This window comes from Ictalurus punctatus, chromosome 24 (assembly GCF_001660625.3).
Source record: "Ictalurus punctatus breed USDA103 chromosome 24, Coco_2.0, whole genome shotgun sequence".
Classification (NCBI taxonomy): Eukaryota; Metazoa; Chordata; class Actinopteri; order Siluriformes; family Ictaluridae; genus Ictalurus; species Ictalurus punctatus.
In genome coordinates this window covers 20,302,843-20,330,342 of record NC_030439.2, presented here as the reverse complement: position 1 = coordinate 20,330,342, position 27,500 = coordinate 20,302,843, and the positions used below count along the sequence as shown (strand labels likewise).

Genomic DNA, 27,500 nt, shown 5'->3' with positions numbered 1-27,500 from the left:
GACGGTCCACATCAAGCAGGAAGATCTGCAGTTTATGTTGGTCGCAGTCCGCCTTCTCATATTTCCTGTAGAGCCTCATGATGTTCTTCAGAGTCCGCAAAATGAACAATATGTGATCCTTTGCCTGTTGAGTATAAGTAACAAGCACTGCAAGTTGTTTAAAATTGTATTGATCATCACTTTATTTTAACCCCCCCCCCCCCAACCACCCGCCCCATACACCTTCTTGCTTTATATTTTTTGTCTATAACAATTAAATTTCTTGTTCTTGTAGGCTACTGTAGCGACCAACACTGGCTCAATGCCTGTCGTGAGTTTTCAACTTATAATTTTCTGATTAGAACAAAACTTTTATTGCCGAGATTCCACCCGCTTGCTGTGTTTATTTATATTATTTATTATTTATTAATTATAGATGTAAATGTAATTACTGTAATGCAATTGTTTGTTTGTTTTTCGTTTACTGTCAATGTATAAATAAACGAATGACCTTTAGATTGAATATATGTCCTACCCGATTAATACCAATTCAAAACTATTACTGTTCAAAAAGAAAGCTGAAGTAAAGCGGTACTTTACCTGTAGTTGGACTATGCGGTTGTACTGTTTGTGTGGAAATTCCACGCTGAGTTTGTCATGGCCATGCACAGAATCTTTGCACTAATGCAATAAATAAATAAATAAATAAATAAATAAATAAATAAAATAGAGGATCCGGTTCACCTTACAGTGATGAGTTATTATCACATACAGTACACCTCTTACAGAAGTCCAGATGAAGACAAACAGTGTATGAGTTAAATCACTGTAACAGTAGACTTGTAGATCTTTGCTGCTTTTAATAACAGCTTTTAATGACCTTCTGTCTTTACTCACCGCCTGTTCAAGTTGAGAAATCGAGCTGTTGCTTAAAACCTGGAAGCTGCTAAGAGATGCTCTGTTCTGCGTCTTCATCCAGGTGCATGCAGCTGCGCAGTTCCAGAAGCTGAGAGTCAGCAAAATAAAACCCCACACATTTATCACTGCCATCATGCTGAACCAAGCAAATCCGTAAAACAAAAGACGGTCTATAGGACGTTCAGTGCACAAGTGCAATGTAGTCAGGGCTGGCTTTATTTTTCTTTTATAGCAGACCTACTGAAAAGTGAAAAGACGAAGCGCTTTCCCAACTCTTTCACATTAAAGCCAGCATCGAAAGGTTAAGCGCATTTGCGTTCTTTGGAAACTGATTTACTTTCTTTTTTAGCACGTTCTCATGTCAATCATGCCTTCAGGTTAGACAGGAGGGGTGATTCCAACGGGATACCACGGAAATGCAACTGCCCATGAGAATTAAAACGACAAGGGATCCCGTGATGTTACTGGGATCTAATTTAAAACCGTGTCAGATCAGATTTGGGGCAATTGGACAGATACGCATCAAAATCCCTCTCAGGAAAAGAAAAAGAGCACAAAACTGTACCTTTTCTTTTCGCTAAGGTGGTGCCCAATATATCTATATTTTTTAGTAGCGAAGTTACAGACATTTAATATGGGAATCATTAATGATGATAAAAAGGTGATAATCCAGATGTTCCCATGTATGCTGTAACACATTGCAACACATTCAGGCCCTCAGATCAGCAAATGAAGATGAGAACTTGTCAAAACTTGGTAGTTATATTGGATTAAAGGTGTAAAGATCATTTCTGGACACTTTATATCACTCTAAAAGGTAATTAAGGATAAAGGATTGGCCCAATTGCACTTCAAATTTACCCTACGTTCCCATTCCTGTGTAAAAGCTCTGAGAGTATCACCACAGAGCCACAGAGATAAGGGAAGGCGCAGTTTAACACCCCTTTTCTGAGAGTGTATGTATTAATGTATTTTTTCTCTGAGAGGGGAAGTTGTGTCATCTCATGAGGATTTTGAATTACTGGGGGAATTAGAGCTGCAATTAGAGATGGTTCCCATGGTCTGGAGAAAGTACCAGGGGCTGAATTTCCCAAGAGCTCAGAAAGTGAAGATCATCTTATCTCTGAAAGAGAGAGTGTTTAATGTGATGCTTGCTCTACCATCTCACAATGATTTTTGTGCTGTGATGCTTACAAGAGCCTCGACTAGGTCTCTTAAAATATGTGTCCCACAATTAAACATGTGTGACAAGCAAAAACGCAATATAATCAACAGTACGGCATTCCTTGTCGAAAAATCTACCTCAGTCTTACCAGCTACCATTTGCCAAAACACAGGTTGAGCTGGGCAAACTGGTAGAGCATCTTTGCCAGCTGGTAGATTATTTTGTTATTTTCCACCTTTCTTATTATTGCTTGACTGTGTTTATTAATAAATGTTTGAGATTTTCTAATAATCGTATTGTCTTCCCCCACCACACACACACCTGTCTACCAGAACTTAGTTGAGAAAGTGCCAAAGTGCCAGCTTGAACAGCTCGGCCAGTGTTTGATACTGGTTTGATCAACTGGTACAGCAAATTACTCCCGCAGTGTTAGAATATTTTGGTTAGTAATAAAGTAATCAGTAATAAAGAAATTTATCTTTGACCGTGCTCACTGAAACAGTTGGTCCACTTGGTCAAATATTAATATATAAGCGTTAAATCCAATGAGAATTTATGGGTGGTATGTGAGGAGGAGAAGACAAAAGGCTGTAGGCTGTAGTGTTGTTTTTGTAAAATTCTGATGTGTGTGGGAGTTATGAAGTGTGTTCCCGTTATCAGAAACATTTTTGTGGAATTCATATGAAGCTGGTTTGTGGTTCTCCATTCTCTCGACCTCAGCTGTGTAAACGTTTCCTCCCTCCCTTTTCACTCAGGAAACTAACTCAGACTTTAATCATACAATAACCTTCAGCTTGCTCTCACATCCAAAGGATGAATCAGAAGGGAATCTTGGGTCTGTTTATGCGGTCTGGTACACTGGTACTCATTTTTTTTTTTATAATGTTTTGCATGACAACAACAACAACAAATCTTCGCATCAAATTTCACTTTCTGTTTGCACAAATTCTGTAAATAATCAGTTATACTGACATTCTTTCAACACAAATTTTTTTTTAGCTCAGGTAATATAAGAATTGTACTAGAAAGTGCAACTCGTTTAGAGCTAAGTTCTTGGAGCTGCACCTTTGTACTTTTCTTATTTTGTTTAACAGTGTTTATGTTAACAAACATTCAATTGGAAATATGATTAATATGTTAAACAACGTACCATAGCAACCACCTAGCAATATGATGGCAACCACTTGGCATACCATAGCGAATTTTAAGCATGATCTTTCAATCGTATGCTTATTTCTTTAACTATATAAAGAATTATAATCATTATAATCTTTTAGCATTTCAACCATTAAACTCTTAACTGTTTAATGTTTTTAAATTTTTATATCAATAATAATGATACAATGATAGTAGTATCTTTTGACCCTTTTAGCATATTTAGTAGCCTCTGTCAAGATCTTCTAGTGAAAATAATAATCATAATCATAATCATAATCATAATAATATTGTAGTAGTAGTAATGTTAGTAGTAGAAGTAGGTACATTGAAAAAATATAGATTTTGATTAATGGATCATATTATGGGGTTGGAGACCTCCAGTGGTGTGTGATGTGCACTCAATGATCACTTTATTAGGAACACTATACTAATACTCGGTGGGGTCGCCCTTTGCTCTCAAAACAGCCTCAGTTCTTCATGGTATGGATTCCACAAGATATTGGAAATATTACCAGAGATTCTGGTCCATGTTGATAAGATTGCATCATACAATTCCTGCAGATTTTGCACAGAAAGTGCACTTTCATGCTGTGAATCTCCCGTTCTACCACATTCAAAAGATGTTCTGCTGGATTCAGATCTGGTAATTGGGAAGGCCCCTGATGAACACTGTCATGTTTATGAAACCAGTTTGTGATGAATTTTTCTTTGTAAGATGGTGCATTCTCATGCTGGAAGTAGCCATTAGAAGATGGCAAATGGTGGTCATGAAGGGATTCACATGTATCAGCAACAATATTCAAATAGGCTGTGGCATTCAAGCCATGATTGGTTAGTATTAACGGGCCCAAATAGTACCAAGAAAACATTCCCCACAGCTTTAAACCACCTTCACCAGCCTGGACTGGTGACACGAGGCGCCTTGAGTCCATGGATTCATTCTGTTTGCACTAAATTCTGACCCTGTGTCTGCCTCAGTGCCCGAAAGAGCTTCATCAGACCAGGTTACATTTTCCCAATCTTCAACTGTCCTGCCTCAGCTTTCTGTTCTTGGCTGACAGAAGAGAAGCTTTTCTGCTCAGCGCAATTGAACAGCGTGGTTACTGTAGACTTTCTGTCAGCTCGAACCACTCTGGCCATTCTCCGCTAATCTCTCTCATCAACAAGATCTTCCCGTCCGCAAAACTGCAGCTCGCTGGATGTTTTTTTCTTTACTGCACCATTCTGAGTAAACCCTAGAGACGGTTGTGTGTGAAAATCCAAGGAGATCAGCAGTTATAGAAATACTCAAACCAGCCCATCTTGTACCAACATCCATGCCTCTGTCTAAAACCCTGAGATCACACTTTCCCCCAATTCTGATGGTTGATGACAGCATAGTTCACATAGTTCATGAATGGCATTGTTCTAAAGATGCTTAATTGGAACCTTTTCTTTTTTTTTTTTTAACACTACGTAGTTGATTAAATTAGCTAAGGTTAGATTAGATTTATTACCAGTTCATTCTCTTCACACACAGTCACAAATAAAGAAATGTTTATTACATATATATCAGTTACATTACGAATTCACGAAAGGAAAAGAAATGACACACTTCATGATAGTGTAGATATATAAATAAATACATTCAAATTATTCAAGTCCAGTCAACGATGGTAATTCAGTTAGATAGATAGATAGACAGATAGATAGATAGATAGATAGATAGACAGATAGACAGACAGATAGATAGATAGATAGATAGATAGATAGATAGATAGATAGATAGATAGATAGATAGATAGATAGATAGATAGATAGATATTAACAGCTTCTGATGGGTTTTGGTGATTTTGTAGTGGATCTGTAGAAACCGCGCATGACCTGTAGAATGACAGGGCGCGCGCTTTCCCACGCGCACGCGCTGAAACTCTGCGGGAAGAAGAAACCGCAAGAAGTTAAAATAAATAAATAAAAACCATGGTGAAAATGACGAGTGAAATCTCGCTGGTGAATTTCAGCCACAGTGACACTCTCACCTTCTCTGACAGAAAATCAGACAGACTGCTCCAAAAAGCGCTCCAATTCTCCACTTCAGCATGAGTTGAACTGGCAACCGGAAACTGGATCAGAAAAAAAGAAAACATTCACCATGACGACAGCAACAACAACAACTACTACTACTACCATTATTATTATTATTATTATTATTATTATTATTATTATTATTAGTAGTAGTAGTAGTAGTAGTAGTAGTAGTAGTAGTAGTAATCGTAGTAGATAGTATTATAAAATCCCCATATTTGACGCAGATTTGACGTCAAAACTAACCGTCAGAAAAGGATACTTTTTAGTATCTTTAATTGTATTTAATTGTAAGATAATTGTATCTTTAATTTGGGTTTTAACAAAACAAACCAAATAAGTTGAAGAAGAAGCATGTAGTGTAGCTTTAAAGCTTTATATAGGCTACCTGAAATCCTTTTTAAAGTTACACTATCCACATTTCCAGGTGAAAGATGGAAAGGCTATTAATTAAAGATCTGAAAGATACCCAGCCACAGGGAGAACGCTGTACATGCTGTAATTTTAAACCCCATAAAAGAGGCGTGCGGGAGTGACGTCAGACCCAAATGACAGTCAAGTCGTGACGTGTTGATTTAAATAATTGTATCCACGGTTGTATTCTCGACTAATTTCCGATAACAGGGCGGATCTGAATGTTTATGACTGTAGCACGAACACCGGGTGAATATTAATGCGCGCCTTCTAATATTTTTTTATCGTTTCTATAGTAACAGCTCGTTCACAGGCACGTGTACGGGAAACGCTCCACATTACCGGATAAAAAAACGTGTTGTTTAACAAAGAAAAGCGCGTAATCACTGATACGGTGAGGTTTTCGGTTTGGAAATGTCTATTTAACATGGAAAGAGTGACAAGTGTCAGCACTTTGTGAAAGTCAGTAAGTTTCCCGGCACGGGGGTTTCTGTTCCCACTTATATTATAGATCTATAGCAGCTATAATCGCTGGAAAATTTACATTTACACTTACATTTATGGCATTTATCAAACGCACTTATCCACTTACATTCAACTCGTTTTATTTTTAACAGCTGAGGAGTTGGGGGTTAAGGGTCTTAATGGTGAGACCAGCAAGGGCAGCTCGGCCAATAATTTCTATACCCCACTTTCTTATTTATCACCGTATTTGCACAAAAACAGATGAAGCAAACTGTATTTAAAACTGCCCTGAAAAAAATATGGTCATATAGATTTACGAGAACATATTACCCATAGTTTAATTTTTTTTAAAAAAAACGTGATTTCATGAACGTAATTTAAATAGGTTTATAATTACCAAATTGAATTATGTAGAGTGAGTGTGATCAGTTAGTGAACGTGTGGGACATTAACGCAAAACATTATGAAATCTTGCGAGGATTTTGGAATCATTAAAAAAAAAAAAATACTGGATTAAATAACTATAGTAGTCAATTAAATAAAATTGAATAAAGTGCGCGTGGAGGAATAGTGTAGTGGAAATAGTTCCACTCCAGTAAGAGTCCTGGGTCGGTTTGTTATTCCCTGAATAATCATTTTGAAAGTACATAAACAAATTGTGTAAATATAACTCAATTCAAACCCGTGGATTTTAATAACATGTGGATTGCTCAATAGACCACACTCACTCTACATATGCCTAGATTACATATTAATCTACACACGAGCCCCATTTATGCTCGTGTGTAGATTAAATTTAGTGTAAGCAATGAAGTCATGCTTTGATGCGTACTAATTTTTTTTTTATATACAAACTATATATGATAGTTTCTCTTTAAAATGGGACATTCCTTTTTTTCCCAGCTCTTCCAAAGAAATTCAGGACTCTCGATTCGGGGTGGGCGGAGCCAACAGAGAACAATTTACAACTCATTAAATCCCTGATGGCGCAGGCTTTGGGAAAAACTCTCACGAGCCCTAACGCACATCCTTCTTTAAGTTGTTCTTTATTCATTAAGCTTCATCATTCTTCACTGGAAACCCACCCCAGCAACTGAACCGTGTCTGGTAAGAAAACACCTTTAGTCCTGGTCCGACACGACAGAACTGAGATTAGACAGGTTTATAAAGGTTTCTAAGAGCTTACACATGTTGTGTAGAATTGTCTCTGGTGTCCGAGTAAATCCCGTAACTGCTGCAGCTCACTGGACTTCCACTCGGTGGACGCGTTCTTCATCAGGAGCTCAGAGACAATCCGATATGACATTTCCAACACCAGCAGCCTGCTCTCCTCCTGTCCACACCAAGACATGAATAAAAACGAGAGGAAGAATGAAAATGAACAAGTTTCCCTCGCTGATGACGAATGTAGCTTGAATTGATCAGGGTCGGGATCCTGTGATCTCGCCTTCACATTTCAGAAAAAACAAAGGTGAGGTGGTAACCTTATCTTCTGAATACCATTAATATGTATCCTTCACCTGGACACGTGATTATAGTGTATACGTATAAACAGATCAACGGCTCATACAACTGGACTTTAAGTAAAGTTTCATTTTAGTGCTAATTTGATCTCTTTTCAAAGTAAAGGTGCACGTTTGAGACTTGAGGGTAGCACCCCGGTGACAAGGATGGTGCCATCGGATAAATGCTCGGATGGTTGATGCTATCGGTACTTTACCTGTTTTGGTCAGACAAGACTAAATGGTGTAAGAGTTTCATTTTGGGATGTGCTCACTACACAGATCAGAGTTCATACTTCAGCTCTTCATAAATATGTCTCACCTGTTTCGGGAATTTTGGACTTTGGACCTTCATATCTTCAGCCTCGCTTTTGCATCTCACCGGTCGCATTTCTCCCTAAAAATAAAATAAATAAATAAATATATAAATGCAAGTGTACGGAAAATTATTCATTTAAAATGTTCTTTTGTTATTTTTTTTTCTTTTCTTGGAAAAGGTGACTGCATCATAAAAGGAATTCCAGTTTTAAAAATGAATCCATTGTAATCGACATCTATCTTACAACAATCTTCTACTTCTTTTTCTTCTTCTTCTTCTTCTTCTTCTTCTTCTTCTTATTATTATTATTATTATTATTATTATTGTTATTAATAATAATAATAATAATAATATTAATAAAATATAAGAAACTGTGTAGATGGTGGTGATGATAATAAGACGGGTTATTTTGTTAGAAGTCTAAACCTTGATTCTTTTAGATATGAGTAACTCTTACCAGGCCGCAGAGTTTCTGAATGATTTCGCGAGTCCTTTTTTGCTGCTGATTGTTGGAGCATCTTGAAAACACAGCCGGGCAAATAAGAAGCCACAGAAAGAAATATCGTGTAATAAGCATCCTGTCTGATCTGGTCTTGTGTCGTCACCAAAAACGTGTCTAATGATGAACCAAGAGAAAAAGAACTGCTGGAGGCTTTATAGTCTCAAAACAAGAAGCAGGACTGACACGCACGAGGTGCGGGGATCGTGGGACTCTACCCATCCGCTGTACCCAATAAAAAGGAGGGGAACAATGTCTTATTGCCTAATCATGGTCGATCACGAATATGGAGGTGTCAAAATTATACTCAAAAACAATCAAGCAAATAAATAAACAAATATATCAATAAATAAACAAACAGTTTTTAATGATTATACACATTATCTTAAGAATAATGACATTATATTTTCAAATGATAAAATTCTGCCTTCTATTTTATACATTTATTTATGTATTTATTTACAGTAGGACTGGGGTGTGTGTGTGTGTGTGTGTGTGTGTGTGTGTGTGTGTGTGTGTGTGTGTGTGTGTGATAAGGTAAGGTAAACCGGATAAAATCATTTAACTAAAAAAAAAATTGAGGAAACTAATTACCTAAAAAATTTTAAGTTGATAAATCAATTTCTTTAAGCCAAATACACTTTGAGTCACGTGAGGCGTGGAAGTTCTGACAACATGATACATGCATTCCAGTAATACTAAACTTGCTCAGAAGTCCAAAAAAGTCCAACTGCATGTGAATGAAATGAAATTGTAACTGTTGTACTGCATATTTACAGGGAAGTGAACAAATGAACATGTTCGATAAATTAAAACATTTATGTATCATCCATTTTTAAAAATAATTTAATAACCAGGGCACTTTTTTTTTTTTTTTTTTTAAAGAAAACCATTGAATCGCAGGTCATCTTGACCCACTTTATGCATTAGTGTAGGTTTTTTTTTTGTTCATGCGTTCTAGGGTTATGATTGATTTTAAAATATGATTAATTAAAACTCTGCTGTAATACACAGTGTATTGTTTGATAAATGATTGGATTAGCCCCATCTCATCTACGTCTCCTTTCTTTTTCAAACAGATTTCATTTTATTTGGTTGGTTCGTGTTTTTTTCCCCGTTTTTCTAATATCTCTGCTTTGTCTTCATGTTCCACTCATACCGTACTCCAGGACAAAATTATACAGGAAATCAGTTACATTCCTTCATTTTATAACTTATTAGATATAGCTTAGCTTTTCATGTTGAAGGTCAAACATCACGTTTATAAAAACCACTAATGAATGCATTTTACATATTTCTCACATATATTTATGACTAATACTTGCATATATCATATTTTTTTATACGTAGGCCTGTTAGAGTTTTTTTTTTCTTCTATAACACAGTGTAATGTACCATTCATAATGTTGTACTCAGTAGCTACTTCACATATTCACTGCCCATAGCCTTGTTATTTATTTACTATATTACTTATTCAACCTGCACATTGTTAATTTGCACAAAGCTACTATTTACATTTCTGGTGTAGACGATAGACTGCATTTCGTTGCAGAGTACCTGTCCAGTGTAATGATCATAAAGTTCTATCTATGTATATCTATCTATTTCACCAAAGATAAAGAGTGTACAGCTGCTTTGCCACTTGATCACAGCTCTGGTGCCATCTTGTGGGCAGAAATATGTACCGCAGCTCTTATTGTGTTCGAAACCACGTCCACTTGAATTCAGCCAATCACTGCTTTATGTAACGCCTTAAGAAGCTGACCAATCCGTTTGGAGAGTTAATTATAGAAGTGGATGGGCATGCAGGAAAGCACAGGGTTCGGTCATGTGTGGGAACTGTTACAGTATGTCATGAGCTCGTGATGAATTGCACTATATACAGTATATAGAACCGAATTTAAGAACAAAGTAAAAAAAGAAAATCAGTGGTGTCTCTTTCATAGGCGCAGGTGGGGCATGTACACTCACTGTTCACTTTATTAGGAACACCTGCACACCTGCTGGTTCATGCAATTATGTAATCAGCCAATCATGTAGCAGGAATGCAATGCAGGTATGAAGTCGTCCATCTACAGGTCAAGAGCTTCAGTTAATGTTCACATCACACATCAGAATGGGGGGAAAGTGTGATTTTGTGACATATCGTGACATGGTTATTGCTGCCAGATGGGCTGGTTTTGCGGTCTCCTTGAAAAAGGGGAACGTGGATATTTTAAAGAACAGACAACACGAACACACGTTGCGTTTCCCTCAATCTGTGTTTTATAAGAGTGGGGGAAGGGAACCCGCTTGCCAGTTCCTAACTCCCCATGCTCGCCCCTCCCCCTGCTGGAGTCTTTCGATACTGCATTATAACAGACTACAGGAGCCAAGCACATATTAACCATGAAATAACAAAAATTACAATATTTTCTCTTGTTAGTTCAACCGGTTACAGTTGGAGTATTTTAGAAACTGCCGATGATCTGGGATTTTCATGCACAGCAGTCTCTAGAGTTCAGATTGGTGCAAAAAAAACCAACCCAAAAAACGACAAAACATCCAGTGGTTGATGATGAGAGCGGTGAGAGGAAAATGTCCAGACTGGTTCGAGCTGAAAGGAAGGATACGGTAACGCAAATAAGCACTCTTTACACTCGTGGTGAGCAGAAAAGCATCTCAGAACACATAATATGTAGAACCTGGAGGCGGATGAGCTACAGCAGTAGAAGACCACACCAGGAACCGGAATCTGAGGCTACAGAAGACACGAGTTCACCCAAACCAGACAGTTGAAGACTGGATAGAGATCAGAATCCAGTCTTCACCGGTCTAGTTTTTGGTGAACTTGTGCTCTTGACTGGTTGAAGATTTTATGATTGGCTGACTGGATAACTGCAAGAATTAGCAGGGGTATCGGTGTTCCTATTAAAGCCAGTGTATAGTGCGACTTTAAGAACAAAGTGAAGCAAGAAATTATCCAAATGATTTTTGTTGCATTTTTGGTAAGAATATAATCCCAGTGTTAGTAGTGTAGTGAATACGAGGTAACACTATGGAAGAGAGTTGGCACCGAAACTGAAGGTCTTTATTTTATGTTGAGTCTGTAAAAGCAAAAAAAAAAAATAGCAGAAGAATATTAATATGAATATTTCCTCATAACCCTGTCCAGGCTGTACCCCGCCTTGTGCCCGATGCTCCCTGGGATAGGCTCCAGGTTCCCCGTGACCCTGAAGAAGGATAAGCGGTATAGAAGATGCATGGATGGATGGATGGATGGATATTTCTTCATATCCTCATAGCTGAAACATCTCTTTTTCCGTAAGAGTCGAGTTGGTAATGTTTTCCTCCCTTGTGAGAAAAAAAAAAAACTTTAAACAGCTAAAAGATAGGGGAAAAAAGTTGTTTTGTTTTGACCATGTAAATGTTCTTCTCACATCAGCATTAGTACTGAAGTCTAAAACTAAAATGATTGCCAATGAAATTCCATTAAATCCTGTCAAGTGAAACGGGAAAGTACTGGCGTAAATAATGTATTTTTGCGGAAGGTGATTTCGGTTGGAATTGATCCTCTTCGTGTTTCATAAACCGTATGATAGACTTTGGTGCTTGTGTAGAAATTATATTTCAGGTATATAATATGAGTGACTGGTAGAGAGCAGCAGAAACCTTCAGCTGAGTAAAAGACATTCCTGACAACAATGGAAAGTCTAAACCAAGGTCTAGAATCTAGATCCAAGATTATATTCTGAATAATTGTATTTTTAGACGTGATATTTTGAACTGCAATTATATGGCCATTCTTAAGTACATTTAAGAGTGCTTTAATGAGTTTTGAACAAAAGGCTATTGTGTTGTGATCAGTTAGACGGCAGACTATATACTTATTGTTTGTTTTGTGAGGGGGAAAAAAAGTAATCGCCTAGTTTTTTGTTTTGTTTTGTTTTAAAAAGGAGACGACGAATCATAGCTGTGGTTATCATATGAGAAATAGGACATTTTAATTGTAAAGATGTTTACATTCTCAAAATAAATAAAGTGTGGTTTGCTTGGAATCTGGACGCTCCAGATTGAGCGATACTAAAAATAATAAAATTAAATTAATTAAAAATTAAAAAATATTCTAGAGACAGTAATCGAAGTTTGGGCGAAAGTCAAGTTCCTCCGCCATAACCACAAGCTTGCAGGACCTGTCATTCATCCTTCACCAAAATCAAAAATAATGTAGAGCTGCAGAGTATTTTCACTCAGATTATTCACAAAGTTCCGTTACTGCAGCCGACAACATGTCCTCCAGCTGCAATGAATAATAAAAAAGAGAGACCAAAGGTCATGTACTTCACACACACACACACACACACTAGCCTTCACTCCTGAGTGAGCTCATCATGAGGATGTGTGAATCGCAGGCAGGAAATGAGATAGTCACTGCAGGGGAAGAGCTGTGTAGCTGGACAGGAAGGACATTGTTTCTTTCCAGGACATGGAGAGAAGGACAGCGAGACAGTTATACTCAGGTGATGTACACTTATTATTTACTATCATTTTCTCGTCCTCTTCAGCTGTATTCACAATCCAGTCAAGGATTCGTTTCTAACTGGAACCGAGTGCTAAGATGCGCGTGCAAACGGTACAGTGATCATATTTCTCATGTTCATTCATTATTCATGAGTAAGAGCTTTATCCTAGTCAGGGAGGCAGTGGGAGGCAGAGTTTCCCAGGAACACTAGGCATGGTTACACTAGTCCACCACAGGGTATCAGGCACACACACTCCTTCACACCTAGGGGTACTTTAGCATAGCCAGGTCACCTACCAGCACGTTTCTGGGACCCACACAGACAGCTCAGGGTCAAACCAGGGACCATGGGGCTGTGAGGTGGCAGCACTACCCAGTGTACCACTAATTATCCTGGACCAATTATACCAGGGGTGTCCAATCTCATCCGCAAAAGGCCAGTGTGGGTGCAGGTTTTCATTCCAACCAAGCAGGAGCCACATCTGATTCCACCTGTTTAATCAGTCGGTCTTGGCTTTCAGTAGAATCAGGTGTGGCGTCTGCTTGATTGGAATGAAAACCTGCACCCACACTGGCCCTTTCCGGATAAGACTGGACACTCCTGAATTAGAGGGTATGGCTGTGAGACAGGCCACTGCTGAACAATTCTGCACTTAATAAAGAATGTTTGAAGGTTACATTCAAACACTAAACAGTGTATTCCTGCCTCCTCACCAGCATACACAGACAGGGGGGAAATGAGTGATTAGGTGGCCCTAGGCAAAATATACGGTCGGGGCTATAGTTTTAGTGTTTTAACACTGATATTTAAATCTTCAGCATACCTTGTTTAGCATTAATAATTAAAAATATATAGGCCCTAGGCTTCTCGGGACCCAAGGTGGTCGTCTACCCTCGCCTAGTCCTAAGACGCTGTCCAGGAAGAATTGCTTACTGCAATATCACAGCCACCCAGTAGTGGGTTAGAGACGTGGTAGCTCAGTGGTTAAGACTTTGAGCCACTGATTAGAAGTTTGTGAGCTCACATATCATCACCACCACCAAGTTTAAGTCCTTAAGCAACACCTGCTCAGTTGTATCCTGTCTTGAACGGTAGTCACTTTGGATAAAAGTGTCAGTAAAAGTTGTGTTTCTGTAGGAAAGGGGATAAAAACACAGTGCGGCTTTAGATTTAGTTTAGAAGTACAAAAAGGCTACAGTGTTGTAACATTTATTCATATTCCAGTTGTTCAGCTTCCACTTTAACTTGCTTATTGATATTCAAGAGTTTGTTTTTAGACTGGATTCTCTTGTATAGAGTCTTTAGACTGTTGGTTCACAGCCTAAAAAAAACATTAAGCGCTAATAGGAGATGTTACAATGTTTTCAGTAGTTCCGTTTAGACAAATACAAACCGCTTCGTATAATACATTTATATTTTATATTTGCTACCAAGACCAACTAACTCTGCTGGGATTGCAGTTTAGATTAGCATGACAATTAATTCATTTACTGCTAATAAAATTCTTTGCAATGACTTCAAGTATGATGTGAATTGGCGGGAAAAACTGTCTGTATTACATTACACTTTTACCTGGTCAGCTGTTGTTGTTGTTGTTTGTGTTTGTTTTTGTTTTTTGTCAGTGATTGTATTGCTTTACCCCATTAACCCAGCTTGTGAATATATGGTTAAGTGAAGCTAGCTATCATAGTGAAGCCGAGTTTGTTGAGCTTGCAGCCCTCAAAGCTAATTTCTAACAATTTTACGATAACAGAAAGTGTTTGGAATGTTTGGGTTTTTGGAAATATTACGGTTTTATGTAACGGTCCTAAATTTGGGTCGTATTCTCAATAGCCTTGGAGATTTTTTTTTAAACCAGCATCCAATTAACGTGTACGAAACCCAGGATGCTAAATTAAATATAGTAATCATGAGTAGTTTTGTAACATTTCAATCTAAGCCTCTTTTTGAAGATTTAGTTCAAACAGATTGTTGGTGTGTTTGCTGATGTCCATCAGACTGATGTTTCCACATTTCGACCGAATGTCAACAGAACAGAGAGTACAGAGTCCATTCAGAACTGTGTGTTTTTATTCTGGCTGGGTGGGGTGTGTGCAGTCTTTTTTTATGGTTTTAGTGGTAAAGACACTCCTCCATAGGACATCAAGGAGAAAGCCTTTGTAGGAATCTGCCTCACTCGGTCGCAGGCGCAGGGTTTGGGTAACTGCAGGGAGGGGAAAAGCCACCAGAGCCCAAACGGCTGTGATTCAACCACCACAGGTTATTATTAGAAACCACATGGGGTCTCCTGGAAAACGTTAAAGATTGCAGTTTAGTGGCGTTGCGAACGGCGGTCTTTACAACAACGCATGCTGTAATTAGAGCGAGTAATTAACACTGCTGATTGTCAAAAACTAACGCTTGTAATAATGAACCCTCGGTCAAAATACAGTATATCTGTGGTGACCTGGGAAAAGCTTCACATGGTGAAATCTGCAGTGTGCTGAGCTACCACTAATAAAGTTCTAGCATTTTAACAGCCAATCAGTGACAAGCGTGTGATGTTCAATAAAACCCTCCCCTTTCCGTTTTGAGTTAATGTTCACGTGTTTTTGCTTTTGCTGCTGCATTTTCACATTCGTTACGGTGTGTTTTCGATGCGCTGCTGCGTTTGTGCTTTATGTGTTTTGTACTTAAGGGCCACTGTACCGGTCTTCATTTCACTCGGGCACGTCGCTGTGCAACAGTTTGACCCCAGCATGACATTCGCTGAGTTTTAGACGTTTTCAGCTGTTTTCTAAATTCATCCACAGGAACATCTGATGGGTTCCTTTGGTTTGATGAGTTTCCTGACAGAACTTTTAGGGGTTTTTTTGTTTAAAAAAAGTGGTGACAGCCAACAATTTTGTCACAAACATATACAATCCACTGATGTCTAAGGATCGTAAACATCCCAAAAATGATATTTTCCCTTACAAAGCATCAGTTGCTCATTTAACAAAACAACACGATCATTTTGGAAAAGAACAAGAAAATGTCGGGAAAGCAACCTGATCATTGTTTTTGTTTTGTTTTTGTTTTTTTTAAATCAGTGTGTGAATAACTCACTAGTCACATGTTTTGACGGAAGAACAATGCATCATCATCATAACCATCATCATCATCATCATCATCAAACCCAAACTTATTCATGACTCTCATGCATTCCAACTTTCCCTCCTAAATGTGTGAGCATTGTGTTTTCTCCAGCGACGATGGATTTCCTGTTCTGAGTAATGTAACGACGGTAATACTCACTGTTGCTAAGTGCCAATGTTTTCATGTGAATCCATTATTATTATTTTTTTTATGTATATAAAAAAGTGCAAAATGCATACCCATTCTACAGCACAATGAAGATAAATACAGTCAATAAATAATATAGATTTTTATAGTTCACTAAACTTCATTACTTTACACTTCTCTCTCTCATTTTTGTCTCTCTCTTTATTTCTCTTCCTCTCTCTCGCTCTCTCTCTCTCTCTCTTCTATCGATGTGATGTGTGCTCTGTGTTGTGGAACAGGAAATGAGTGCAGACTGAGGAGGCAGGCTGAAAACGGCACAAAGTTCTAGTACACACACACACACTCTCTCTCTCTCTCTCTCTCTCTCTCTCTCTCTCTCTCTCTCTCTCTCTCTCTCTCACTCACACACTCACACACACTCACACACACACCCACACTCACCAGCAGTGGAACTTTGAGCCCCAGGTGGACGGATAAAGCTGTGAAGCACAGAGGGACACAGCAAAGGCAAAAGGAGTTGAAAGAGAAGAGGAAAGAAACAGAGGAACACAGATACCCGTGTTTGTTTTTGCTGAACTTGTTGAAGAGCTCGTGAGCATGTACGGTTAGGATGGTGCTGCAATCGAGTTCCAGCAGGTAAACTTTCAACTACTCATACACACTTCCTTTTTCCTCCATCCTGTGTGATTTATTCTTAGCCGATCTTTCTGTCGCTCTTTGTGTCATTTTTGACGTTTATTAGACACGGTCACGTGTTTGAAACACTTTTGAATAAGAAGATACAAACAAACAAACAATTCTTTCCTGTACTTTGAGCAGGTACGCGGGCAAACATGTCTCTTTCAGATGACTTTCATCGTACTGCTTCTTCTTAATCTTCAAGACAGAAGCCACAACATTTGAACTTTACACACAAATGTCAAGAATGAATATTCTTATATATAACTTTATATAAAACCTCATGGTTAAATGTTGTGTAACATCCCGCCCCCCCGCCCCGTGAAAAAAAACAAAAACACAAAACAAAACAGGTATCACCATAAGTGTAAAATGTATACAGTTGTTAATACCTGTCCGTCGGTGGTGTTTTTATGGGACAGGTTGGTGAACTCGGAACCCCTCGATAGCTAATAGCAGGTGTAGAGGTTTATGTTGACTAAATTGAATTTCAATTGTAATTGAATTGTAAGAAAACCTGTTCACTTTCCTCACCTTACCGCTACCAGATATTTCAAAACGACCTTCACGGACATAACTGATATCGGGAGTTCGCTTTACTGTCATGGTGTGTAGTGTAGACTGGTCTCGTCTTGGACAGGAGTGGTGCGTGAGGGTTTGTTTTGAGTAGTGTGGTGTTTTGGTGTGCTTTTTTTTTGTGGAGCGTGGTAGTGTGTAGGCTGAAACTGTGCTCATGAGTATGTCGCATTCCAGAGTTAGTGGAGCCGAGGTGGGTGTGGATCGAGGGCGGAACACCGCAGGCCTGCAAAAGCAAGCCACATTCCACTCGCTCGCAAACACCGTGTCTCTCTGCCCAAGCCTCAGCCCTCATTCGAGCTCCAAATCAACCTGAAATGTTTGTGTTTAAGCTGCTTGGACCGATGTCGAATGCAGCACGCTAGAACGTTCTCCTGGTTCCTTTGCAGGTGAGAGGAAGAGGTGGAGTCAGGTGTGTTTTTATATAATCATAGAAACCAGTTTTTTTCCTCCATAAGAGCTCATTGGAAAGGTTTCTAGTGGGGCAGTGGTAGCTCAGTGGTTCCGATTACTGATCGGAAGATCGTGAGTTCAAATCCCAAGCTGTCACTGTTGGGCCCTCAACTGCTCAGATGTATAAATGAGATAAATGTAAGTCGCTCTGGATAAGGGCGTCTGCCAAATGCCATCAAAAGTCAATGTAAATGTTTCCGTCCATCGTATAGGAGCTAAAGCCCAACCTTCCCGTTGCTCCATGCAACCTTGGCCCGGGCTAAACTGGCCTGGGAAACGGGTATGAATCATGAAAAACGTGGCTCGCAGCTCTATTTTATCTCCTCCGGAGTGGACATCCTGCAGACGCGGCGTGGCGAGGCCACAGAGAGGAAAAGAAGAGATTTCCGTGTTTAAACATGGGCTGAATGGAAACGGCCTCCTCCAATTGTTCTCTTCTGACTGTGGCGCTTTTCTGTAGGAGGGTGTTCCCTCTCCTCCACCACCTCCGCCTGCAGATACCGAGGAGATTTTGTTTTCTGGGCAAACTTGCTTCAACTTGATGAATCATACCCGGGGACCGCGTGGCTGTCATTCCTGCCCTGCTGTTCATCCTCCAGTAGGAAGAATAATTACCTGAGAACTAGAAAAGCAGTCCAACAGGTTTCTACTGTGCATAAGTGTGTGTTAAACAACACGCACAAACAAGAACAAGGCCTTGGCTGGGGGTATTGTGCTGCCGTAAAGTCGCATCAGGTTGTTGCTGCTCAGCCGGTGTGACAGCAGCAGCTCCCCTTCGCCACTCCTTCTCCAGATAACACTCCAGAGTTCCTATGGCAGGCCGCAGAGCCGTCACTGCACCCGACTCCTCCCCCGTCAGGTTAGAGGTGGATGTTGTTTGCACTTTTATTCTCTCCCTCAGCAGGGAAAATACACCTCTGTGTTTTGTGACCTGCTTTTTGCTGAGCTCAGGGGCGGCCCTTGCGTCTCTCCGCACCGTGACAGGCGTGTTCGGGCAGGCTGTGAGAATGAGATGAGATATTATTTGCAAGGCATAGTTACACCAGATCTGTGTGTGTGTGTGTGTGTGTGTGTGTGTGTGTGTGTGTGTGTGTGTGTCGGAGAGAACGATTTTCTACTTAGTTAAAAGTCCAAAAAAGTCCTTAAAGTATTTCTTTTCAGTCTAACACTCTCATTTTATTGTGTATAATTACGCCACAGAGCTGCTGAATTCTGGATTCTGATTGGTCCGAACGTGTTGATTCCTTCTCTTTAACAGCAGCTCTGACAGATCACAGGTTTATATAAATGCGCTCGTTCTACAGTATGCACTAGGTTATAGTTCCTAAAGGATTCAGTGTGTGGATTTGAACAGGATTAATCGTTGATATGGTGAATTTCTTTGTAAGGAGATGTTTGTTTATGTAGCGTTTATGGAAGGAGTCTCCAGTGCCAGCGCTTTGCGACAGTCAGAGGTAAAGCTGTCACAATCTTCAGGACAAATGAGTTCACGCTTTGCAGTTCCTCAGTAACGTGACAAGCTCCATCTTTCTGTCTTATTAACGTAAGACTGGTGCATTAAAAGGTAACTGTTGTCGCCATTCAGTCATGCTAGTCGCTTGTCCAGATTGTTGGAAGCGATAAATGTTAGGTCGTATATTTTAGTCGACTATCCCTGCTCTACTTCAACCTGCCGCCCGTTCACCTCCGTTATCCTCACAGGGTGACGCGTGTAAACAATCCCGTTCTCTTTTGAGCATTTTTGTGGCCCGACTGTGGCGTGTGGCAGTCGTGATCACAAGATCGTTGAATCATAGCCATGTCCTCGCTCGCTCTCACACGATCCCACTCTGTTACACTACACATAGTGTACGTCCAGTTTTCTCCATGAGTCTTCTTATCACTCCGTTTCTCCAGTGACGGACTGCTGGTCCTGTCCTCTTTCTGCCTGCTCTTTTTATTTAACGATTATAATCAGAACCTGATTATAATCAGAAGCAGGCAGCTTCAGAGACCTACTCAGATAAAGTTTCTGTTTTTGTCTGCCTGAGAATTATAAGAAGTGCACAGTGGCAATTCTAGAGACTGGAGAAGGAAAATAAATATATAAAATGATAATAATAATAATTTTCCTGACCAATTTTCAGGCTCCAAAACGACATACTTTGTGTATCTAGTTTAATTACTTTAAAATAAGCGTTGTATTCTTTTAAGTTGCTATAGCTTGCTAGCTTGTTAAACTAGCATAGCAACAAATAGGCTAATAAAATTGCTAGCTTTGTTCACGTGCGGTTTTGAGGCGTTCCTACTTTTAGACATTTGGCACTTCCTTGCATTTGGAAATGATCCAGGCTCTGTCAGTCACCTGCCTTAGCGTTCGTGTAGCTACACATTGCATAGTCTAACAAAAGTTTTTTTGTTTTTTGTTTTCCTCCAGAAGCTTGGGGCCACGTCTGAGTTGTTAAAGAGGTCAGGGACATCGCTAGTCTGGTATAAATATGATCAATAACCGTACGTTCACTCTAGCAGGTGACTCCCTCATGTTGATGATCTCATGTAGTTTGTCTTTCGTGGGTGTGTAGCATCTGCTAATGTTGTCACCTGTGGGCGTGGCCCGTCCAGTGTTTTTTTTTTTTTTTTTTTTTTTTAAACTTCTGATGAGAAATGGTATTAGTCATATATATTTAAAAGCTAACTAGTTAAATAACACGCTAATCAGTGTCAAATCGGTTGTTGAATTTACAACAAGTGGTGCTTGGCACCAGCGATCTCTTCTACTTCCTTCCAAGCTGTATTTTTCTTCTTAATGCCTATATACACATTTAATAAGAGGTTGTGTATATGACAGGATGAAGATGAAACCACTTTTGTGCTTCACACAGTTAATGGTAGCTAACTGCTGGTAGGAAGAGAAGTGGTATACAGGGAACTGAAGAAAAGTTGGACCACACGTGCCATAGGAATCACTTGAGTCGATCGTTTGGATTTGTGGCTTATCTCATTTGCATAGCGGAGAGAAAATCTCAACTCGCATATCACTTGCTGTTGAAATTGTGGTGCGTGTCACTGAAAATGAACGATCGCCTGTTGCTTGTGTGACCGTAGAGTTGAACCTAAGGTTTACCAAGACATCTTAGCGATCCCCTCAGATAAATCTGTTCCTAATGAGTTTACCATGGTCAGTTTGATCAGATAGAGAATTACAACCTCCGGTCGTTTACACAGCTTAAGCATTATTAACAGAATAATAACACAAAATACCTTATCTGGAAAATTGTAACAGATGTGCTTTGAGAAAGCTGGGGGCTGCTGCTGATCTGTTAAAGCAGTCAGGAACATCGAGTCCCATCACTGCGAGGTCTGGTTTGTACGTTAGTCCTGACATAAAAAGCCCCCTGGAGAACCGAGAGCTTGAAGTAAAGCTCCATCTTTAATGCCACGCAGAGGAAAGTCGGTATTACACTGACATTATGGGGGAACTGCTGAGGAACTGCAGAGGTGTGCAGCAAGCTCCACGGTGAGGACAAGGCGGTGATGGAACTTCCTGTTGTGTCTATTCTGTGTAATGCTTTGTTTTGCTTCCTATTCTAGGAAGAGATTTCTCAACACATAGCCACTATTAGAGAAGCTAATCTCCCGAAAAGTGGGACAGTGTTTTCTTTCTGTGCCAGGTTACTAGCATGCGTGTTGCTGAGGGTAGCACAACAAGGGTAGCTTCCTGCCCTCCTTTTTGCATGCTAGACATAACGGGTGGAGGAAGTCTGCTTAGTAGGTCACCACAAAAACCAAAAATTCAAATGACGCAGATGTCGGGCATAGAAAGAAAAACAGAGTTTGGAGAAAAGCTCAAACGGAGGAAACGGTTAAGGAAACACTGCTGAGAAGCCATTGTGTTCAGGTCTGCTGAATCAATGGCTGTTCATTGACATACTTTTTGGAAACACGTGGGTAAAATAAAACCTTATGCTGATGCATTTTCTCTATTAATTAGATACAGTTGTAGCCACATTGACCAGGAGAAAGACATTTAACTTCTCAAAATGCGGAGTGGTCGCTACAAGCCTCCATTCATTATCATTCGCCAACATGTTTGTGAAGGACATTTTTTCAATGGTTCACTTATTAATTAAACTGAAAAACAATAAGAATCATCCATCCATCCATCTTCTACACCGCTTATCCTTCAGGGTCACGGGAAACCTCGAGCCTATCCCAGGGAGCATGGGGCACAAGGCGGGGTACACCCTGGACAGGGTGCCAATCCATCACAGGGCACACTCACACACCCATTCATACACTACGGACACTTTGGACACGCCAATCAGACTACCGTGCATGTGTTTGGACTGGGGGAGGAAACCGGAGTACCCGGAGGAAACCCCCGCAGTACGGGAGAGCATGCGAACTTTGCACACACAGGGCCACGGTGGGAACCAAACCCCAGACCCTGGAGGTGTTTATTTTAGGCAAAAAATAAAAACAAAAAATGTACAATAACCTGTGTGCATTAGTGTGCACACCCCTAAACTAATACTTAGTTGAAACACCTTTAGATTTTATCACAGCATTCAGTCTTTTTGGGTAAGAGTCAATCAGTTTGTCACGTCTTGACTTAGCAATATTTTGTCATTCTTCCTTGCAAAAGCATTTGAACTCTGTCAGATTGGCTGGGTGACTCCTGCACACAGCCCTCTTCAGGTCACCACACAGAGCTTTGATTGGATTTGGGTCTGGACTCTGGCTGGGCCATTCCAAAACTTTGAACTTGTTTTGGTGAAGCCGTTCCTTTGTCGATCTGGAGGTTTGCTTCGGGTTGTTGCCATGTTGAACGATGAAATTCCTCTTCATCGTAAGTGTTTTAGCAGAAGCCTTATTGTTTTGTGCCAAAATTGACTGGTATTTAGAACTATTCATTATTCCCTCCACCCTGATTAAAGCCCCAGTTCCAGCTGCAGAACAACAGCCCCAAAGTACTTGTTCTTAATTTCCCCCAAAACCATTTCTGGGTGTTTGTCATTTGATATGTTGCAATTTCACAATAAAGAGGACATGATTTACATCACAAAAACATGCCACTTAAATAGGGGTGTGTAGAGTTTAAGATGATTTACATACTCTTGACTTGGTCCATCAGGCAAAACAACACACACATTATTTTCATGCTATAAGTTTTATCACTCATTATCACTCTTTGCTACAAGCAGCTTTAATAATTTTAGTTAGCAGTTAGCAATTATTTTAATCATAGAATAGAGAAAGAGAGTAACATGACATGTAAGTGGGCAATATATTTGAAAGGTTGAAATGTTTTAATTTATCGGAGTAAAACTGTAAGTACAAGCTATTTAATGTGTACTGAACGGCTCAGAACACGTGTACTTTAAGTACTTTCACATTTGGTGGGATTATTTGGCATGTTTTTGCATGTAATGCAGATTGGGGGGTGAGGGGGGGGTGCTGGGAGACATCAAGCGTTTTTTTTTTACCTCCTGACCAACCAAGTTGCAAGTTTTGGATCCATCGAGAAAAAAAAACATGGATTGCAAAGTCCTGGTGGAAAAGTGAGTCTCGTTAGTGAGTGAATACGAGGAGATTTATGACCTGCTGAATGGAAAATAAGTGCATGGTGCGATGTCACTCTTTAAGCGTAGCTGTGTACTTTAAAGGCACACAAGCGGCTCAAATTCTCTTGAAATTTTTTTTTGCCTCTAAAGCTACAGCGAAGAGAAACACGACCTCCTCATCATCAGAGTTACACCAATCTTTATTTCATCTGCGTAACTGAGAATAATAAATTGGATGTACAGTAGAGCGCATGCTAGGCTAGTTAGCTAGCTGATATTGGCTAGGACTGGTAAGAGTGCTGCTGTAACCTATATTACAGATATATAATATATACTATAAACACACACACACACACAGAGTATAGAACTAACTCAGAAAAGCCCAGTGTGAAGTCAGTGTTCTTTGACAGCACCACGTTTCCTGTAGATACAATCAGCATGCAAATGTGAAATAATGATAACTGTGAAGAAAAAAGATTAACAAAACATCTTCTCAGCAAATCAGTGTCCATGTAATTCATCTAGTAGTGAAACCAGAATCTGTTACAGGGGCACTGAAACCTCCATGCAGAAATGTAAACATGTTTGTGGAAAACATTTCATTTCAAAACATTTTTATTTTAATACGGCTAAATATATCTCAGAGACATTGTGCTGCAAACCACATACAAGTGTTCATGTTTATGATAACGAGTCTTTATTGGTCCGGTATATATTAGAGCACAGTGGAATTCTTTCCTTCGCATACCCCAGCATGTTAGGAAGTTGGGGTCAGAGCGCAGGGTCAGCCATGATACAGCGCCCCCTGGAGCAGAGAGGGTTAAGGGCCTTGCTCAAGGGCCCGACAGTGATAAGTGATAAGTTGGCAGTGCTGGAACTTGAACCCCTGCCCTTCTGATCAGTAACCCAGAGCTTTAACCGCCAAACCACCACCACGGAGCGCTGTACCCATGAGAACATTTCCACACAGCTGCCTTTTATGCATTCCTCAGGTTAAATATTAACTGTGGACTCAAGGGGTGTGTTCACACAGTTTTTAGTGTTTATTTAAAAGTTTAAAAGTGTAATTGAGGTATGTGTGTGTGGTATGTGTGCGTTGTGTAGAACACAACGCAGAAACAAACACATCGAGAATAAACATTTCCTAAAGATGCTACAATAGGAGCATTTATAGCATCATAGTGCTCGACAGTATGAGAGGAAACTAAATACTGAATGAAACTGTAACAAAAAAAAAACTAAATCTATTCAGCAGCTTCCATCCGTTTATAATTATTATAAAATTACAGACAAAACCTCTGTTATTCTAGAAAAGTCTATTGCGACATAATTTATCCCAATTTATCAACGTTACTTCATCACGTCCCCCAGCTCTGGTGTGTGGATATGAAGAAACCAGCCGGGAGAAAACTCCTGAGTTAATCACTGTTGGACTGTTTTTTGTTTTGTTTTGTTTTGTTTTGTTTTGTTTTGTTTTTTCAGCGATTCTCTTTAAAAAACCCTCCCGTGTAAGAACAGTGTTAATATTTGGAACCGTGAGGGTGTGGCCCTGATTCATCGCAAAATATCATCTTAATGAATCATATTATAATGTAATGGCAGGAAGGACGGCACTCCTGCGCACTCCGTGGACGAATCAAAGTCTGAGACGCTCTTCTGACACCGCCCTAAAACTCCGTATGTGTCGTGCTTGAAAGAAAATGTCAGTGTTTTCTTTTCTGAGGTTTTATTTGATTTATATCTAGTATCTGATACAGGAACAGTCAGCAGGCAGGATATCGGATGTTGCTGCCAACAACATGACGATCGGTTTTCTGCTTAAATATAAAAATAATGTTCAAATAAACACCAAAATGTTTGTAGAACTATAGATATTTTTATTTACCGCGCCTTCCGTAAACATCTCGTCAGGTAGATAAGGAGGCTCTGAATAGAAGCTGGTATAAAGATAGACCTATTTTTCATGGCCATATTTATTACTGAAGTGTTCTTTAACGTTATCTTAACGATTTCATGTCACATTAAATGGCAATATAATACTGTATAACAGCTGATTTTAGACACTCCGTGTGTTGGACGTGGAGTGGAATCTGTAAATAAGTGCTGTAGGTAAGGAATAAACCTCCGTGTGTGGTGCTGTTATAGTGAAGTAATCAGTGACGGGGTTACTGTTACCACCCCAACCTCGATTGTTTTCCCATAGCAGCGCCACACGCACCGGTTTATTCGTTACGGATGAGAATTTCTCGTTGATTAAAAAACAAATCATTGTACTTTTATCCGTTTATAGTTACGTTTCATGTTGTGGAACGTCCACGAAACACGTTCGTTCAGCTACAGCCTTCCCTCTGACTATTACACAGTGCTGAGACTGGAGACTCCTTCCATAAATGTTACATAAATAAACATCTCCTTACAGAAAACTTCACCGTATCGACAACTACACATACTACTTAAAAAAAAATCTGCTCGTCCCCGAGCGCGAATGAGCCGTCGCTATAGAAACGATAGCGTATGAGAACGAGCGCATTCGTATAAACCTGTGATGTGCAGCTGCACTGCTGTCAGAGCTGCTGTTATAGAGAATTAATCAGCACCTTCTGACCAATCACAGTCCAGAATTTAGCAGCGCTGTGGAATGTAATGCGTAAATGACAGAGAGGAACATGGGAAAGTCTGTAGTTTTCAGAAGGATATACAGTCCATTTGAGAAATTTGGTCCAGAATCAACACAGAGTTTAGTCCTCCGGAAGTCCAGTAATTGAATACAAAGGAATGATAAAATTCCCTGCTTCTCTTTATCCTTTTGGTGCAGTGGTATCCTCACTCTAATCCCTCCTCCCATGCTGATCGGAAATGACTTTTTGAGAGACCTCCTGTACAGAATTTTCATTCGTGAGCTCGGTTATAATCTGCTGTTGATTTTATCCTTCAGTCTTAAATGAGAGAATGTGAGACGGAGTGTGCCTTGTTTCTCCAGACCTTCTCTAATGCTCTCCTGATTTGTCATTGTCCTTCAGGGGAGCCTTGCTTAAGTTCGTGACCCCAGCGTGACCTCCGCACATGATGGGCGAGACTGGGAAGATGGCGAAGCCGTGCATGGGCCTGGTGCTGGTTGAGTTCGGGTACGAGTACAAGAACCAAGATGGCTGCATGGTGTCCATCAAACCCAATGAGAGGTACACACTACTGGCCAAGACCAACGATCACTGGTGGCACGTACGCAAAGACGAGAGCACCAAGCCTTTCTACATCCCTGCCAAATACGTGAAGGAGCTACCGTCTAGTTTTCCTTCGCCGCTTGACTTTGTTGATGCCCCTGCCCCCAAGCCAACGCCTCCCAGTGTTTCTGACCTCGTAGAGAAGACCAAGTCCAATGAGGTAACCATCAGGGCACGCTCTCCAGGAAACCATCGCAAGACAGAGAACCGCATGTCCACGTTCGGTGTCCCACTGGACATGCACGAGCCTCCGTCATACATGTACGGAGGTTTAGCAGACCCCGTCATTTCCCTACAGCCAGTCTCGATTTCGGAAGCGGCGAAGCACAAGAGACTCAGTCTCGCGCCAAACTTTTTATTGGCCTCCCATGAGGCATCACAGAAGCCTCGTGCGCCGAGCCTGAGCCCCGCTGAATTGCTGCTTCGCCAGGCCAAACCTGTGGAGCCACCGGTACTCAAGAACCTGATCGACACCAGGCCTCAGGGGCTGCTGATAAAGCCTGAGCCGCTCATCGAGCCAGAGGAGGAGTCCAGCCCGGTGCAGACGCCTTCCTCGGACTCGGAGAACATTTATGAAACCATATCGGATTTGAACCTGGATGATTTGGTGAAGACAGAACCTGCTGCTCAGCATGACCCTCCTCAGAGTCCACCCTCATCTGCACTGCAGGGAAAGGTAAGAACTAAAACACACACACACACACACACACACACACACACACACACACACACACACACATTGTTATTTTTTCCTGTTTGGAGTGAGGTTTGTGTATGAAA

The 27,500-nt window shown here is 40.2% G+C and overlaps 3 protein-coding genes across 8 annotated transcripts in view; 1 reads left to right on the top strand and 2 right to left on the bottom strand.

Moving 5' to 3' along the window:
* Nucleotides 1-1,032, bottom strand: part of LOC128629058 (interferon a3) — a 1,545-nt gene extending 513 nt beyond the window's left edge. The window contains exons 1-3 of the mRNA XM_053675207.1: nucleotides 877-1,032; nucleotides 580-660; nucleotides 1-124 (exon numbers count right to left, since the gene is read on the bottom strand). The exon at nucleotides 1-124 is cut by the window's left edge and continues 23 nt beyond it. Of these exons, the coding sequence (XP_053531182.1) occupies nucleotides 1-124; nucleotides 580-660; nucleotides 877-1,032 (361 nt within the window). The remainder of the gene's footprint in view (nucleotides 125-579; nucleotides 661-876) is intronic.
* A 3,940-nt stretch (nucleotides 1,033-4,972) lies between these two features.
* LOC128629111 (interferon tau) lies at nucleotides 4,973-8,561 on the bottom strand. The gene is made up of 5 exons (XM_053675491.1): nucleotides 8,442-8,561; nucleotides 7,988-8,062; nucleotides 7,350-7,496; nucleotides 5,239-5,322; nucleotides 4,973-5,131 (listed from the first exon to the last, which is right to left on the bottom strand). Exons 1-5 carry the CDS (start codon nucleotides 8,559-8,561, stop codon nucleotides 5,024-5,026), a joined length of 534 nt encoding a protein of 177 aa, XP_053531466.1. The 3' UTR covers nucleotides 4,973-5,023.
* A 4,279-nt stretch (nucleotides 8,562-12,840) lies between these two features.
* arhgap27l (Rho GTPase activating protein 27, like) overlaps nucleotides 12,841-27,500 on the top strand; it is a 45,396-nt gene continuing 30,736 nt past the window's right edge. For 2 of the 6 annotated variants that reach the window (XM_047150771.2, XM_053675069.1), the window contains exons 1-3: nucleotides 12,853-12,982; nucleotides 16,057-16,885; nucleotides 26,520-27,396. In XM_047150771.2, coding sequence (XP_047006727.1) covers nucleotides 26,563-27,396 — 834 coding nt within the window. In that variant the 5' untranslated portion in view covers nucleotides 12,853-12,982; nucleotides 16,057-16,885; nucleotides 26,520-26,562. Of the gene's footprint in view, nucleotides 12,983-16,056; nucleotides 16,886-26,519; nucleotides 27,397-27,500 lie in introns of all 6 variants that reach the window. The other 4 variants (XM_017454442.3, XM_047150770.2, XM_017454444.3 and 1 more) reach the window with 4 other exon arrangements.